Source organism: Acanthochromis polyacanthus, chromosome 3 (genome assembly GCF_021347895.1).
Source record: "Acanthochromis polyacanthus isolate Apoly-LR-REF ecotype Palm Island chromosome 3, KAUST_Apoly_ChrSc, whole genome shotgun sequence".
Taxonomy (NCBI): Eukaryota; Metazoa; Chordata; class Actinopteri; family Pomacentridae; genus Acanthochromis; species Acanthochromis polyacanthus.
This window is the reverse complement of record NC_067115.1, coordinates 21694139-21709419: the sequence shown is the minus strand read 5'-3', so window position 1 is coordinate 21709419 and position 15281 is coordinate 21694139. Positions and strand designations below refer to the sequence as shown.

The 15281-nt window shown below is 40.4% G+C and overlaps 1 protein-coding gene across 1 annotated transcript; it reads right to left on the bottom strand.

Moving 5' to 3' along the window:
- Positions 1-1587: 1587 nt before the first annotated feature.
- Positions 1588-7745, bottom strand: si:zfos-323e3.4 (volume-regulated anion channel subunit LRRC8E). The gene is made up of 2 exons (XM_022190590.2): positions 7377-7745; positions 1588-5879 (listed from the first exon to the last, which is right to left on the bottom strand). Exons 1-2 carry the CDS (start codon positions 7515-7517, stop codon positions 3588-3590), a joined length of 2433 nt encoding a protein of 810 aa, XP_022046282.1. The 5' UTR covers positions 7518-7745; the 3' UTR covers positions 1588-3587.
- Positions 7746-15281: the final 7536 nt, after the last annotated feature.

The following is a 15281-nucleotide window of genomic DNA, read 5'->3' as shown; positions in this document are numbered from 1 at the left end:
GATGTAAATACCTGGAAATAAAAGCTGAAATGTTGATGTCTTGCTTCATGTTCGTTGTTAGATGAATGTTTTCAGTATACAGCAAAAATAAAGGAATTGGCCTCACTGTTCCAATACTTTTTGAGGGGAGTCTATGTTACAGTCAGCAGGTTGACTCAATGCCAGACCTGATAAATTTGGTTGAAAAATACACTTCCATTTAACTTTGTGATTTATACTTAGTGAAAAGTAACTGTAATATACAGTTCTGAGGTTCTTGTGTATTTCTATTTTACGCTACTTTATAATCAAATTTAAAGCTTATTTCACTGACGTACTGCTTGACTGCTATTATCCAGGGTATTTAAAGGAGGATTTCTGCAACTTTTTCTCATAAACCACAGTAGAATCACAGTACTTGACTTCTGGGCAAACTCTACCCTTGCAGCTCCACTTTAAATGCCTCTGTCAAGACAAAAGAGTCATTTACTTTCCCCGCCCATATTTTTGAGTTTTGAAATCTTCCGCTCAGAGGTCCATCTTCTGTGCTACCACACCCTGATCTTGTGTAACAAAGACACTTGACTGTGATTCATGTTGAAGTGTATTTTCTCCCCTGAACAGCTAAATCTCACAACAGAGCGATATTATAGTAACACAGACACACTCAGCCAACCGCTAGGTAGAGCTCAATGACTTCACTGAGCACCAATGTGGGTGTGTAGCACAATGTGCAAGTACTTCCTGATTAAACACTGTTGGTTGTTGGTTTGTTCTACAGGTTGGGAGGTACAGTGACTCTTGCATTTGGCTTGAAGCAGTGGGAGTAGACCAGTAAAACCAGTGTCGACCCACTGCTTCAGTCACAGGGACAAGCCCACGCATACAGATGATGAAAACAATGATGAAGAAAATTAGGTGTTTGATAAGAATACTTTTGTAAGAACAGTTTATGCTTATTTGGGCGATGTTGCAACTTCTTGGCCACATTCTTCAACTCTTCCTCCACAAAGATGCTGCTTTTTAGTCTTGAGTTGCATCAATTGGTTGATCAACAAAAAGTAACTACGAGCAGCTTTTTCAAAAATATTTTAAGGTAATTTCTTGACTCAAATATACCAAATGTTTGGTAGTTTCCCGGCTTTTGGACTGTTAGTCAAACAAAACAAGATATTTGGAATCACTTTGGGCTCTTCTTGCTAAACTTTTTTGTTTTCTAGGACAAAAGGCTTAATTATCAAGAAAATAGTCGTATCAGTGACAATTATTAGTTAGATGCAGCTATAATTCAAACTCAAGATCTACTGTTTAAGTCATTTTTTGGATTGATTTGATAGATTTGATTTTTTATTCTATTTATTGATTTCTCTTTTTATTCACCTATTTACATATTTTAGTCTAATATACAAATTACTTCATTTTTTAAATTTCTTCTTGTTTTTGCCATTTTTGACTTCTATTTCTATCTTTATTGTAATAATAGATGTTTCATCTTATTCATTTATCTATGCAGCCTACTTTATCTTGTATTATTTTATTTTCATGTCATCTGGTGTTTCCTCATGACGTGGTTTACATGATAGCGTTTCCTCAGTTCTTCAGTTCCAGTGTTTTAGAGTCCTTTATTGATAACGTGACTGTAACTACATGAAGTTCTTGTTTATGAACACAGTTTCACATCAGCTAATGGTCAAACAATATGAAGCTTTTCATGAGTTACAAACTTTAACAGTCCTTTATCGAGTGAAAACATACAGTCCAATTACAAATGATGAGTCACTGTAGTCTGCAACATGCTCTGTGAGGCTTTATTAAATTAAATTAACTTCATCAGGTTTCAGAGAATCACAGCCTGCAGGAGCTGAATCTTAACCTGTTTAACTTTGTAATAATTAGAACTTTTATTGCTTTAAGACACTAAATAATCCAGTGTTCCAAACGCAAATCCTGCAACCAGGTCTGACGGCAGACGGTGGCAGCAGGACACTCTCTCACACCTTCAGTCGAACAAATCCCTTCCACCAACTTAAAGCAACATTCTAGCTTTGGTTAATACTGGTGACACACTTGACTGCTACTTCAGGTGAGAGGAAAAGAAACAGGGGAATGATTTACAAAGTATTAAGACATTCAGGTCCTACTGTGCAGCTTCTTCGTTTCAGTTTTTTTTGCAAGGTCTTGATTCTCCTCAGATATAAAACACGAACGCAACAAAAGCACAAGGTTTCCTTTGACGTTTGTACAGGCCAGTGTAAGCCAGAGTATCACAGAGGTATGTCCGTACACTGGCTGACAGGATCCCTTTTGAGAGCCTTGCAAGTCAGAACATGACTGTACTGTAGTTCTGGCTGAGGACAACAGGCTGTTATGTGTGTCTCAGTTTTTATGATACTGGTACAATGAGCAAGAAGGAGGAAAGAAAGAGGGAATGCAGAGAGCAAGCATGCCTTTGTCTGTAAAAGAGGAACACAAATAATTTGCAAGTAAAATGTTTCCAATTCGAAGCATTGCAACGTTTGCTGTACTAAACCCAATAACTACAATGACCTCCAGTTTAGCAAAGGAAAGACAGCAGTAAACTGAAGTCAATTCACTGTTTTGTTTAGCTTGTTTCTGTCTTTTCATTTGCATCAATCTTTTTTATCAACAAAGAAATACTGTGCAATAAAATAAAAGGAGTAAAATATTTTAGGTAAAGTAATGTCTTACTCCTTTAATCATCTGAATGTGACTTAGTTTCGTCCATATTTTATAGTAAATTTTCAATTGTGCTGACAAATGACAAAACTAAAACAAAGACACACGAGGTACATTTTAGGGAGTCTCACATTTGTTGAAGTGTTGAAAGAAAGATGTTACTAATCCAAAAGGCATCTTAAAAACAGTAGTCTTATCTTCTTTCTTGCTGTAAATGAATATCACAATGAGTCTGAGTCATGAAGTCAGATTCACGGAGTCCCTTTTTCCTCCATTTGACTGAATGTGTAAAAAGAGGGATGAGCAGTTTTCATTTAACTACTGAGAGGCTTTTTTCTCAAAAGAACACAACATGAGCCACCACACTGGAGGAAACAGTTTTTCATGCTGCATAAAGCTGTCCAACTTACAGAGCAAAACAAACAAAATATGACTCTGAGTGAAAATGCTCGACTGGAACATTTGAAGGTCAAAGCTTGCTCACTCTGTGCATAGAGCCAAGCCCTTGTTTCACCCACACACACTGGTAGCCTGACTCTAAAGTAAACGTTACTTTACTGTGTGATCTCCACCAGTGAAACCAGCTACATGAAAACACAGTTTTGTAAAAAAGAAAAAAGTGTATTTACAGGACACCTACAGACTTAGTAAAATATTAGTTTTAAAAAAAGTATTTTGGCAAAATGCATAAAAAAATGTCTGATTGTCCTTTCACTGACAGATTTGAACATACATTTCATGGTAACAGTTATGCTTTGCCTTCTTGATCTGCTTCATGTAAAAATTACACCAATTTGCATGTATTAGTATTTTGTAAATAGTTTGTTTTCTCTGGGCAAGCCAGAACACCATCGACCTCCATGCCACAATAAGAGTTAGAAGAGTCTCCCACAAGCCTAAGTTCTACAAACTCAGCTTTGAGTCAACTTGTTTCGTACATCTGTCGGCAGCAGTTCCAGCAGGCTGTCCTCCACTATCAACCCACTGTGACTCAGCAGGGGACAATCCCCGATCTCCAGAGGTAGAGACTCCAGACGGTTTCCTTTAATATCCAGTCGAACCAGCTGGGCCAGATTTGACACTCTAGAGCTAAGGTATGACAGGCAGTTGTTGCCAAGAATCAGTGTTTTTAACCTTTTACAGGAAAACAGCTCCTCTGGCAGTGTCTCGAAGGAGTTGAATGCTGCAGAGAAGAACTGAAGGCCCTGCAGGATGCTGACTTCAGGAGGCAGAGAGGTGAGCTGATTGTGAGAGACGTCGAGGTGTCTGAGTTTAGTGCAGTAGAACAGCCGAGAGGGAAGCTTTCGTAGCTTGTTCCAGCTGATGTCCAGCGTCTCCAGAGTGTGCAGCTTACTGATGTGATCGGGGATGTAAGCGATTTTATTGTGCCACAGTCGGAGCGTTACCAAACGCTGGCAGTGCTGTAAGCTCAGGATTTCCTCCACAGTGCTCAGTTTATTTTCCTTCAGGTCCAACTCCTGCAGGTTATTCAGGCTGAAGACCGCGCTTGGGATGCGCTCCAACTCACAGCCCACTAACTCCAGGGAAACTAGGTTGGTTAGCTTCTTCAGGCTGCTAAAAGCTTGGAGCTTGACACTTTCATTGTGGATGCACAACCGCTGCAGCTGCATCGCAACATCCCCTACGCTGGGTGGGATCTTGGCAAGGTTGGAGCGGAGGGTGAGGACTCTTAAAGATCTCAGTTCTCGGAGTGAGTCCAAGGTGGCACTTTTGTACACCTCATTGGTTAAAGGACCGCTCAGGTGCAGCTCCTCCAGGCCATGTAAGATGTACATCCACACAGGTACCTCCTCTAAACTTTCAAAAGCTAAACGCAGAACCTTTAAATGTTCCTTGAGGTGGTTCAGGGCAGGAAGCTGGAGTTTTGCAGGGGAGTAGATCAGCGACAACTCCTGGAGAGCGTCCAGCTTTGCCACACTGTGTGGGATGGTGACATTGTTAACTTGCTCCAGTTTGAGCGATTCCAGTTCATTTAGTTCAAAGACTGTATCAGGAAGCCCTGGCAGCATCAACAGGTGGAGCTCCAGACGGTTGCTGGAGTTCTTGGTAAGACGGGTCCGCAGTTTTTTGTCGGTCCACTCATAGTTGAGGTTAAGCTGATGGAGGCGACTCTCGCTGACTTCAGAAAGAAAAACAGCAAATCTTTTAGAGTAAAGAGCATCATATTGGTCCACAAGGTGCAGGAGGAAGGCAAAGTCATTCTTCACATCTGGTATGTCATTAATGCCTGTCTCCAGTCTGACCTGGTCGAAGGAGTACTCCTTTAGAGGCCGATGGAAGAGCCAGTAGAGCGTGTAGATGCACAGAATACCGTACACTCCCACAAAGCAGATGTAGCAGTAGGCAAGTTTCGAGAAGAGATGGGCCTTGTTGTGGTTGCAGCAATAGATGTCAAAACCAGTCAGCTCAGGAGGAACATAACAGCGCACAACTATCTGAATGTTCGGTACCAACACTGCAGTGTAAACGATGATTAAAAGGAACTTAAAGACTTTCAGTGATGTCTGTAGCACATACATGTGATACAAGATGTCCGCCTCCTCTACATGAGTTCGAAGCTTCTTCACCTTTTCAAAAAGAGCTTTGGCTTGCTCTCCTTCCTTCTTATCCAACAAAGAGGGGGAAGACTGAGGTTCTGGATTCTTCTTTTCTGGATTAGACTTGACAGAGGAGGAGCGCATAAGAAGCCCGCTGGCCTCCTCTTCATCTGGTCGTCGTTCTGTGGAATCCTTTGACATGGTGTTCCTCCTCCAGCTAACCAGTTTCTCCTCTCCTCTCTCCTCAGAAACTTCACTCAGGGCCCTTGTGGTCCAGGGTGAGTCAAAGCATTTGCCAAGAATAGTGACAAAGAGGTCAATTTTAGAAGATGTGCCAGGGAACTTGAACCAGAAGCTGCTTGCCACCATGAAGATCATAGTGTGGATCACAACCAGGTAGGGGAAGTACTTGGCAAACCAGTGGACAAACCTTTCATAGCAATAATGGTTGACAAACACGTATTGGTGAATGTCCAGGTTGTTCTTACGGCCGAAAACCTCCTGGATGATGGGGCTCCCGAGAGTGACTGGCGTGTAGTGCGCCGTCACGTTCTCCCTGTAGGTCCGGATGTAGCTGCAGTCGATGGCCTCGGGTGTTGGGCTGGTGAAGGGGTTGGGAAGACACGCAATTTTGTCCTGGGTGAGCTGTGGTAAACGAATGAATGAAAGAAGAAATTAGGCGGGAATGAGAAGGATGGAAAATAAAAGAAATGCATGGTGAGACATTTTTCTAAGGCAACCAAGCAATCTGTTGCACTACTTGACAACCAGCACAAATGACATTAATTGTACTATTCAGGTAGAACTGAATAGACAACAGAGACATCTGACTGTATTTATTTAAACTGATATTTACTGTGTACCAACAGGTTACAAAATACAGATAAAATCTCCCTAAATAAGCAGAAAAACAAAACATAAATACACATTTGCTATCATTTACAGCAACAATGTCCATTGTAATTAAGCAAAGTGCAACACTGTGGCTCATTTAAGTGTTCATAATATTTTTAAGACAGTAAAGGCAGAGATGGATTATGAAGTATGTAGTTTATCTGGAGTAGGATTGTATTATTGGTGATTGACAGGAGGAAAAATATAGATTTTCAACGATCATTTGATTCTGAAACAGATTTTCCTGAAATCATATGATCACAATAAACTGTAAATAGGTCTTAGAATTTTTAAAAAGTGATCGTACATCATGATCATACATAACCAAAGAATAAAGGTGCAGTGCAGCTTAGACTCGGATGAGTGGCAGAAAATGTTGGAATGGACAACAGAATCTAAAATGACTGATTCACTCAGGTTAAAGTATATTTTTGCTGAATTACCCATTATGAGACACTGAGCTACATAGCTACTGCATAACTATCATAACAGCATTTGCTAAGCAGGAGATAATATTTAGGACTTTTAACACCTTCTAAAGCTTTTTTTTGGAGGAAACCAGACTCAGTGCTAATGTACTATGATTCATTTATCTATTTTCTTACAGATGTGAACTGCCTCGATCGCTCAGCTTAAATTTTTGGTGATAAAGTTACTTCATCTAAACTTTTACTGTAGTCTGTGTGACTCCTCGAAGCAACAGTTACACTGCTGATTCAGCAGAGCCTGTTGATGGTGTAGCGTTTCAGACAGCTGCTTTGGTTCCAGTTTACTGTTCTGTTCACTGATGTTTTCCTGTTACTCCACCTCTGTTGGCACTATTTACAACTATGCCAAACGTTAGTGCAACTATCATAATATAAGCAGGCAAATTAATTGATTCATTTAGCAATACTTTGAGTACCAACAAAAGAGTCATTGTGGCTGATTACATGTGAAATCCTTTGCTTTTCTTCTGTGCTATTTTAATATGACACAGAAATGATGGAGTGGGACACATTAAGCTGCGAGTTAGTGATCTGAATGTGCAGTAAGTGGGTCAGGAGAGGCAAGTATGACAGTTACGTTGTCTGTGTATTCGCCTGACATGGAGGTCAGATAGTAGAGCTGTTTAATGTAACGTCAGAAAGAGAGGAAGGTGTGTATGAAGCAAAATATTCCCTCAGGTAGAACAACAGCTGGTACAAGTGAAGCATATTAAGTTCTGTTAACATCCAATAAAAAATTATGATCCCACAACGACCTCACCTGCAACGTGCACCCAAAGACTCCGAGCATGAGCATAGCAATGCACAGGTACTCTGAGAAAACATCCCACCACGGTTTCAGGACCCGAAGCTTGGAGTTCTGCTCCGTGCCGAGGTTTCTGAATTCACCCACTGGGATCATCCTGGCTGCCGCTGCAGTCTGATGAAAGAAAAAAAGAGGGGCTTTGAACAGTGAGGCTAAAATAGGCTTTCAACACAGTGCAGCCTCCAGAGAACATCTTGGCAAAGGTTTTAAAGTTGCATGACATAAAAACACACATGTTGTTGCACAGAGCACATGACATTGTGAGGGTAAATACCTGGGTTTGTTAAATAGACTGTGACTACAGGCTAGAGGTATCTGTGGCTTTGAATGAAAGAATGAAGAGTCTCCTCCTGCCCTGAATGTACATTCAAAGTGGATAAACTGGTCTGACAACAAAAAGTGGCTCTGCTCAGGAAGGAGTGGAGGAAAATTTTAACGATATTTCTACCTCTAAAATAGCTACAGAAAATAAACTAAATCCCACAAAGGCTCAGCAAACACGCAAATATTAGCATACATTAGAATTAGTTAATTAAACTATTTATGATGTTGTTTAATAGTGGCGCTCAACAGGTAAACAAAATACACAAACCACTGCAGCAAACTTTGTTTGGGATTCTTCTCCTTTTACTATTTCTTCTACACTGTCTACCTTAACTTTGCGTTTTCCTCGTGATTAAAAGTGTTTCAGCATGTCACCGTAAAAACAGCTGAACTTCGTAAAAAGGTAATCACAGAAACATGAAGACACATGTCCATAAAAACCTACCGTCCATTCACTTTAAAGTTCCTAAAGTAGCTTCGGTTCGTCTCAGTCTGCACAGTGAAGTCAGATCCAGGTGAGTTGAAGCTACCTGCGTGTGAAGGTGATCCGTGGAGTCCGGTGGAAAGTGTTTGTTATCACCTGAGAGCCGCACCGGTTTCAAGGCAACGACAACCGACACGGAACACCCGGAAAAGACTTTCAAAATAAAATCCTCAACAGGCCGGCTTCACACTTCTGAACGCCAACTTTACACACGAATACTAACAGAAGTAGACGTTATTTTCTGCTGCAGTGTTTCTAGTGTCACTAATTAACTCCCATGAAAACTTGTTTTTATAAAACAAAACAAAACAGCACACACATAGAAAAATGTGTCTTGTCTCGTACTATGCTGTCAAAACAAACCAAAAAAAGGAAAATTTTTGTTGTCATTCTAAACTTTATTTAATGTTCTTTTTAAAGATTTCCCTTTTCTCAAATTACAGAAAAAGCACAAAATAACTAAGAAAATCATAGAACATTGAATTAGCAGACCCTCCAGAAAAACGCGGGCTAAAATCCTTGATTATGCAAATAAATATGCGGGGGTTTTATGCCATTTTATGCAGTGAAATTGCAGAAAGTTGCAAAGTATGTGAATAGTTGTGAAATATGCAAAAGATGAGAAATATGTAAGAACTGGGAAAAAAGGTGATTCTTCTCCTACATCCTGTTACTAGGCTACCACTGAATGAAAAAGAGCAATATACGTAAAGATAAACAGACATACTACATGCAAGACACATCACAGTAAGTGCTGCCAATGTTTCATTTATTATCAGCTTAAGCATGACTTAAACATTCCTCAATCACAAAATTCTCAGAAATAAAACATTCTTTCTGCTTAGTTATACTTTGAGGTAGAGCAAACTACCTGCTCCAGTGTTTTCAAACACAGTTTAAACTTAACTGTTGAACATCAACTTTGAACTCTAAAAACAACAGCTCTCAATGAGCCAATACTACTGGTCTAAATATAAGAGCCTTATTGCACTTTGGGGAACCCTGCTCAGTGCAATCATTGAACAATACCATATTGATATGCAACAATGTACAAAACAAGTGCATATATGCAATAACAAAATAAAACAAAGTGCTATCTCTGGTGCATGAAAAAAATTAGGCCACAAAAAATAATGATCCAATCCGATGTCCTGTCCCTTCTCCCTCTCTCCCAAAACAATGCATCAGTTTCTGAAAATTAAATGACAAAAATAGAGAAAACAAAAAATAATAACAATCAGAGTACAGTCAAATCAAAATTATTCATTATCCTCGATCCCCTCTTCCTCAACGTCCAAGCCCTCCCACTCCTCCTCCTCCTCTATCTCCCTCTCTCTTTCGTCCCTCTCAAACGCGCCACTCCAGATGCGTTGGTTGTGGCACAAGAAGACCAATGCCCGGTCTCTGGCTGAAATATTCATAGGTAAATGTGATCTTTGAGCATTCACCATTCTTGTTTTTCGTCTCTGAGTACCGCGCTCCGAATCAGCTCGTGCTTCTAGTGTGTGTGTAAATGCACGAACTGATGATGTCAGGCCGGGCGTCACATAAAACTCACTCGCAACTCCATTTATATAGATAGGTTTCACTGATGTCACACTTCCGGATCAGGAGTAGCTCAGCGCCATTTTCAGTAGTCAACTTTGTTGAGTCCGTGACCGGAGTTTATCTTTTAGCCAAATATTTGTTGGCTATGGCTGCCACTCAGTTGAAAAAGTATATCGACACACTTGATAGCACTTCGAAAGACCGATATCAGAGGAAGTTGGAGTTAATTGATGGAATGGATCCTTATCAAGTTACACAGAAGGACTGGACAAGCACTCACAACGGCCTGCCTGAAGTGAAGTAATTTGAGTAAGTTTCAGTCGTTTGCGCTCATAATATGAGGAAGTAGCACTTCATAACAGACTTTTTTGCCGAGATTTTGAACCCAGTTTGGTGTAGAATTCGTCCAAAAACAGCATTAATTCAGGTCGCCGATTTAACTAGCAATGAACCTAATGATTTTTTCTATTAATTAGCGTATCATTGGTCTATCTAAATTAAATGAACTGAAATAAACAGTGGAGTCTGGCTAGGATCACACTAATGTGAGCTAACCTCCCAGTATGGTGTCCTGTTGGGGCAACGCGAATCCTCGCTTTGAGAAGCAGCTATTTTGAAAGATCTTTAGGTCAAAGCAAATAATAACAGTTGAAACACCTAATTTCCACAATTGTTTAAGTTATACATTTGTTATCTTTCATTAGGCATACATTACAATTCCCGAAATGTATTTTTTTCAATAAAATAATCAAATTTGAGTAAGACTTTTTGGCTGTTTGCGAGATTTCAATCGTGTTTTCAAAGGCAATTCATGCACTAAAACTTTATTTTACCACAATAAGTGTATTTATGGAAGACGAATTGAATGATAGAATACAAAGTAAAAGTGAAAATGACAATTTCTTAATAATACAGGTTAAAAAACAGATACTAATTGCCAAGTGTGGTGCCTCAGCCAGCTGAGTTTCCTTGTCTGTTCACCCTCGGCTCCGTTTAACTGGGCCTTCTGCCCTGTTGTGGCAGCCGTGGACACAACAGACGTGAACCATTCTTGTCCCCAGTCACACTGCAAACTATATTTATCTTGCTCATACTTGGTCTTGGCTCGCTGACTCCTGACCACAACAATTTCAACACTGACCACACAATATGGCGGACCCGGAAGTGTGACGTCATGTGAAACGTCATGTGAAACCTATCTATTGGTTATAGTTTTCTCAATTTTATGCGGAAATTGTGAAATCAAGCGGGACCTGCATATTTCTCTTTTATTTTCGTGGAATTTCGTGAATATGTCGTGGAATGTTGAGATTCTTGCGGGGATTTGCAGCCTTTTGGGAAATAATTGACCCCGCATTTTGGTGATTAATGCGGGAATTCATGCGATTGCATAATCGCGTTTTTCTGGAGGGTCTAAATTACATGTTAATCGTAAAAAACATGCCAATGTTATATAAGACATAAGTCTACACTATTTTTAGTTATTACTGTATTACTTTAAATTACTGTATTACTGTAAATTTGGCCAAGATGTACAGCAGGCATGGCTGATCAAAAGTTATCAAAATGCTCTGCAAAAGTCTGAGGGTGTAGAATGTGACCCATGGAAACTTACAATTCGCCATGAAACAGGAAATGCTGTGTAATTGCCCTGAACATCTCCAATCTCCCTCAAACTTTACATGTATGATCTATGTCCTGCCCTGATCACTTGCTGATTTAAAGCCATAGTTATAGCGGTGCCTGCTGGATGGAAGGAAATTCTATAAACTTAGCCTGTACATGCTCCAATCTGCTTAAATTTTACATGTGTGATCAGAGTCCAACCTTCATCACGTTCTCAGTTCGACATGCATTCTCGGTCGAAACGCCACCTGGTGGACATGCATGAACTCGCCGACCAGCACGGATGCGAGAACCCGTCCAACGCTGCTTGCAGTTTCATTGCTTTTACTTTTTCACTCCATTAAGAGGCTGCTATGTGTTTCAGGAGCCCGGCCATATGTTTATCGGCCCCGGCTCATCACAGCAGTGTCGCTAATGGACTGGAGAGTAAAATAACAACAGCAAGTGTGAGAAAAAGCCCACAGCTGAGCGGCAAGTGTGGAGGTACAGAACACCATGCACAGTGTGGAAAGCAGGAGTTCATAATGCAAACTGCTGTTTTTTTAATCACCTATTGAAAATGTAGAAAAGGCATGACATAAAAATGAACCTCCAAACTTTTGGCCTCACGTTGATCAGGTGTGTTTGTTTACAGTATTTCTAAGCTTCTGTTGAAGAGCAGCGACGGGACTTCGTTCTAAATATTGGTAGCCATCGACCATGTGCTGAAAATAAGGCTGCTGCATTGAGCAGTAAAACCAAGAGCAGGGTCAAGTGCTAAATAAGAGGAAGCTGGCACTGGAGACACCCAGGGGAAGCTTCCTCCTCTGCATCCTCACCCACCCCACCTTCATGCCAAACCTCCATGACCTAGGCCAAGATCAATAACGCAGTTTAAAGAGGATGGACTGTAAGTAGAGATGATGGATCCTGCCGAGGAGGAAGCTTTGATCACTGATGGCCTCCAACTGGAGCGGCAGCATCTGAGGCGAACGTCGATGGCTGTCAGTTTGCTCACGACAGATTTTTAGATTGTGTCGTTGGAACTGTTGTGGAAATCTGGATAAGTCCCAGCAAAAACAGTCGAGGTGCAACAGCATTTGTAGATAGATAGATAGATAGATAGATAGATAGATAGATAGATACTTTATTAATCCCGAGGTAAATTCAACGGAGCTTAAACCTTAACTGGTTTGTATCACTGGCAAGACTGCTGAAAAAAATGCATGTAAAAGAAAAACTGCTGAGCTGAAACACTGATTGAATGGGTGAAGTCTCAGTGTAATCCATTCCTGCAGCGTAAATCTGAGCAAGATTTATATGTTTTTTTGAATGAGGAAACCAACCAGTTTTACACTTTTGTATAAACCACATTAGCAGATAGCATGTTGTCCCCCAAGTCAATATTTCTTTGGTGAAAACAAAAGCATTACTCGCCCACATTCACAAAGCATGCATATCAAACGCAGCACTTGGGGGGAAATGCAGAATGTGTTAGTCATAATTGTGCTTATCTCACATGTGTGACAGATCACATTTTAGTATATAAACCGGCCCATTACCACCTCTGTAAGTTATATGCAACATCAGAATGTGCTGAACCTGGAGCCGGCCAGCTGCTCGTATTAATCAAACAGCCCTTCCCTTCATGACACCAAGCAAATAGTCATAAATGCTCTTATCGGCCATTCTAATAGTGTGGACGTTACAATCAGATTCATGGTGGCAGAAACTATTACATTTCATCTTTATCACATCCAGCGATCACTTCTTTTTCACGGGCCTTGTTTATAACGGCCGGACAGCTTGTCAGGGAGATCTCGCACTCTGTTTACTTATGTTTACATATATTTTGTTTTCCCACTACAGGCAAACAGGCATGATGAATGTACCGCCCTGCTGGGACACAGAGCTGGTCTGAGATCAGGCAACTTACAGGCTCTACTGTAAAGTCTGGAGAGGGAACATTTTATTCCGTTCTATCTCAACGTGACAAATAAAGGCTCTTTTCTTTAAAGTGCAATCTGCAGATGGCAAGAATGTGTTGATTTCTTTACAAAATAAGGTGTTAAAACATGCAAAGTGACAGCTTAGGCTGTGAGCTGTGGCAGGGCTCTCTCCTCCCTCAGCCTTGCTCTCTCTCTCTTTGCAGGTGTGTGCTGTGCTGATGAGGAGTCCAGGTGTGTGTCATCTGTCATTAGCAGATCATGTGCAGGTGGAGGCCAGCTAATCAGGTCTTGGTGTCCTATAAGAACCTATAAGAACAGCCGTCAGTTGCCCCCCCCGAGTATATATTTTTATAATTGTATATTTAATATCTAATTTAAGTTTAAATATCTTTATATCTTTAGATACAGTTAATAAATAATTGAGTGAAGTGTTTGTGATGTCATGTCTTGTCTTTGAGGTGGATTTTTTAGAGTCCGAGCACCGAACGGTGCGAAGACCCTATTGAAACCCTAGGTTTTTTTTAAATTAAAACATATTTTTTAGTCATAAAAGTTTGTCCAAGGTCTTGGCACTTGTCATCAAAGGCGTGTCTGTGGCGGCGCAGCGAATTTCGATGTTTCGCATGAAAATTGAATTATTTATATCTCAGCTGCAAATAGTCCAATCTGGACCATACTTCCTATGATGGACACCAGTCAGGGTCTGAACACATCCACACTCATAAATGTAGAAATGCTCATAGTGCCACCTATTGGCAACAGGAAGTTTTTGTCATTACATTTGCACGTACCATTGCCTGAAACTTTGTAATATCATTCTAGAAATTGGACAGCTCAGTGTTCACATCAGATGCCACAGCGTGAAGATTTTGACAATTCATAAACTGTTTTTGCTGTGGCAACACATTGTTGCCCTGACAAACAAAGTACTTTTGACAGGTTAAAAATGCTCAAATGTAGCCAGAATTACCACACATCAGGACTGCTGAAGAGTTTAATATTTTAGATAAACTGCACATGTGTGTGGAAAATGGCTCCATAGTGCCACCTGGAAAATTGTAAACATTTACATATATGTCACCTACAGGCATGAAATTTGGTAGACATATGTAACTGGTCAAGACACACAAAAATATAATTGACACATGCTCAAAATCAAACAGGAAGTCGTTATTTTAACTTTATGTCATATTTTTTAAGATTTTTGATAATTTTTAGGCATTTTCAAAAGCTATATATTCAAACAGGACAATACAGAGAGAGCTGAAATTATAATAATCAACGGCATTTTGGTGATTAATGCGGGAATTCATGCGATCGCATAATTGCGTTTTCCTGGAGGGTCTAAATTACATGTTAATCGTAAAAAAACATGCCAATATTATATAAGACATAAGTCTACACTATTTTTTAGTTATTACTGTATTACTGTAAATTTGGCCAGGATGTCAGCAGGCACTGGTGATCAAAAGTTATCAAAATGTTCCGCAAAAGTCTGAGGATGTGGAAATGACGACCCTGGAATTTGACGATTCGCCATGAATAAGCAAATGCTGTGTAACTGCCCTGAACATGCTCCAATCTCCCAAACTTACATGTATGATCAGAGTTCTGCCCTGATGACATTCATATGTACATATACAGCCATAGTCATAGCGCCACTGTGGATGAAATGAATCTCGCTCCGATCGGCCTGAAATTTACATGTGTGATCAGAGTCCAGTCCTAATCAAATCCATGGGCCAAAAAACACTCTTCGTAGCAGCGACACCTGCTGGATGGATAGGAAAAGCTCTAAAACTAGCCTGAACATGCTCTGCCTGAAATTTTGCATGTGTGATCAGAGTCCACTCCTGATGGCATCCATAGGCCAAAATACACTCTCGGTCACAGTGCCACCTGGTGGATGTGTGTGGATTCGCCAACCAGCAAGGATGCGAGGACCCGTCC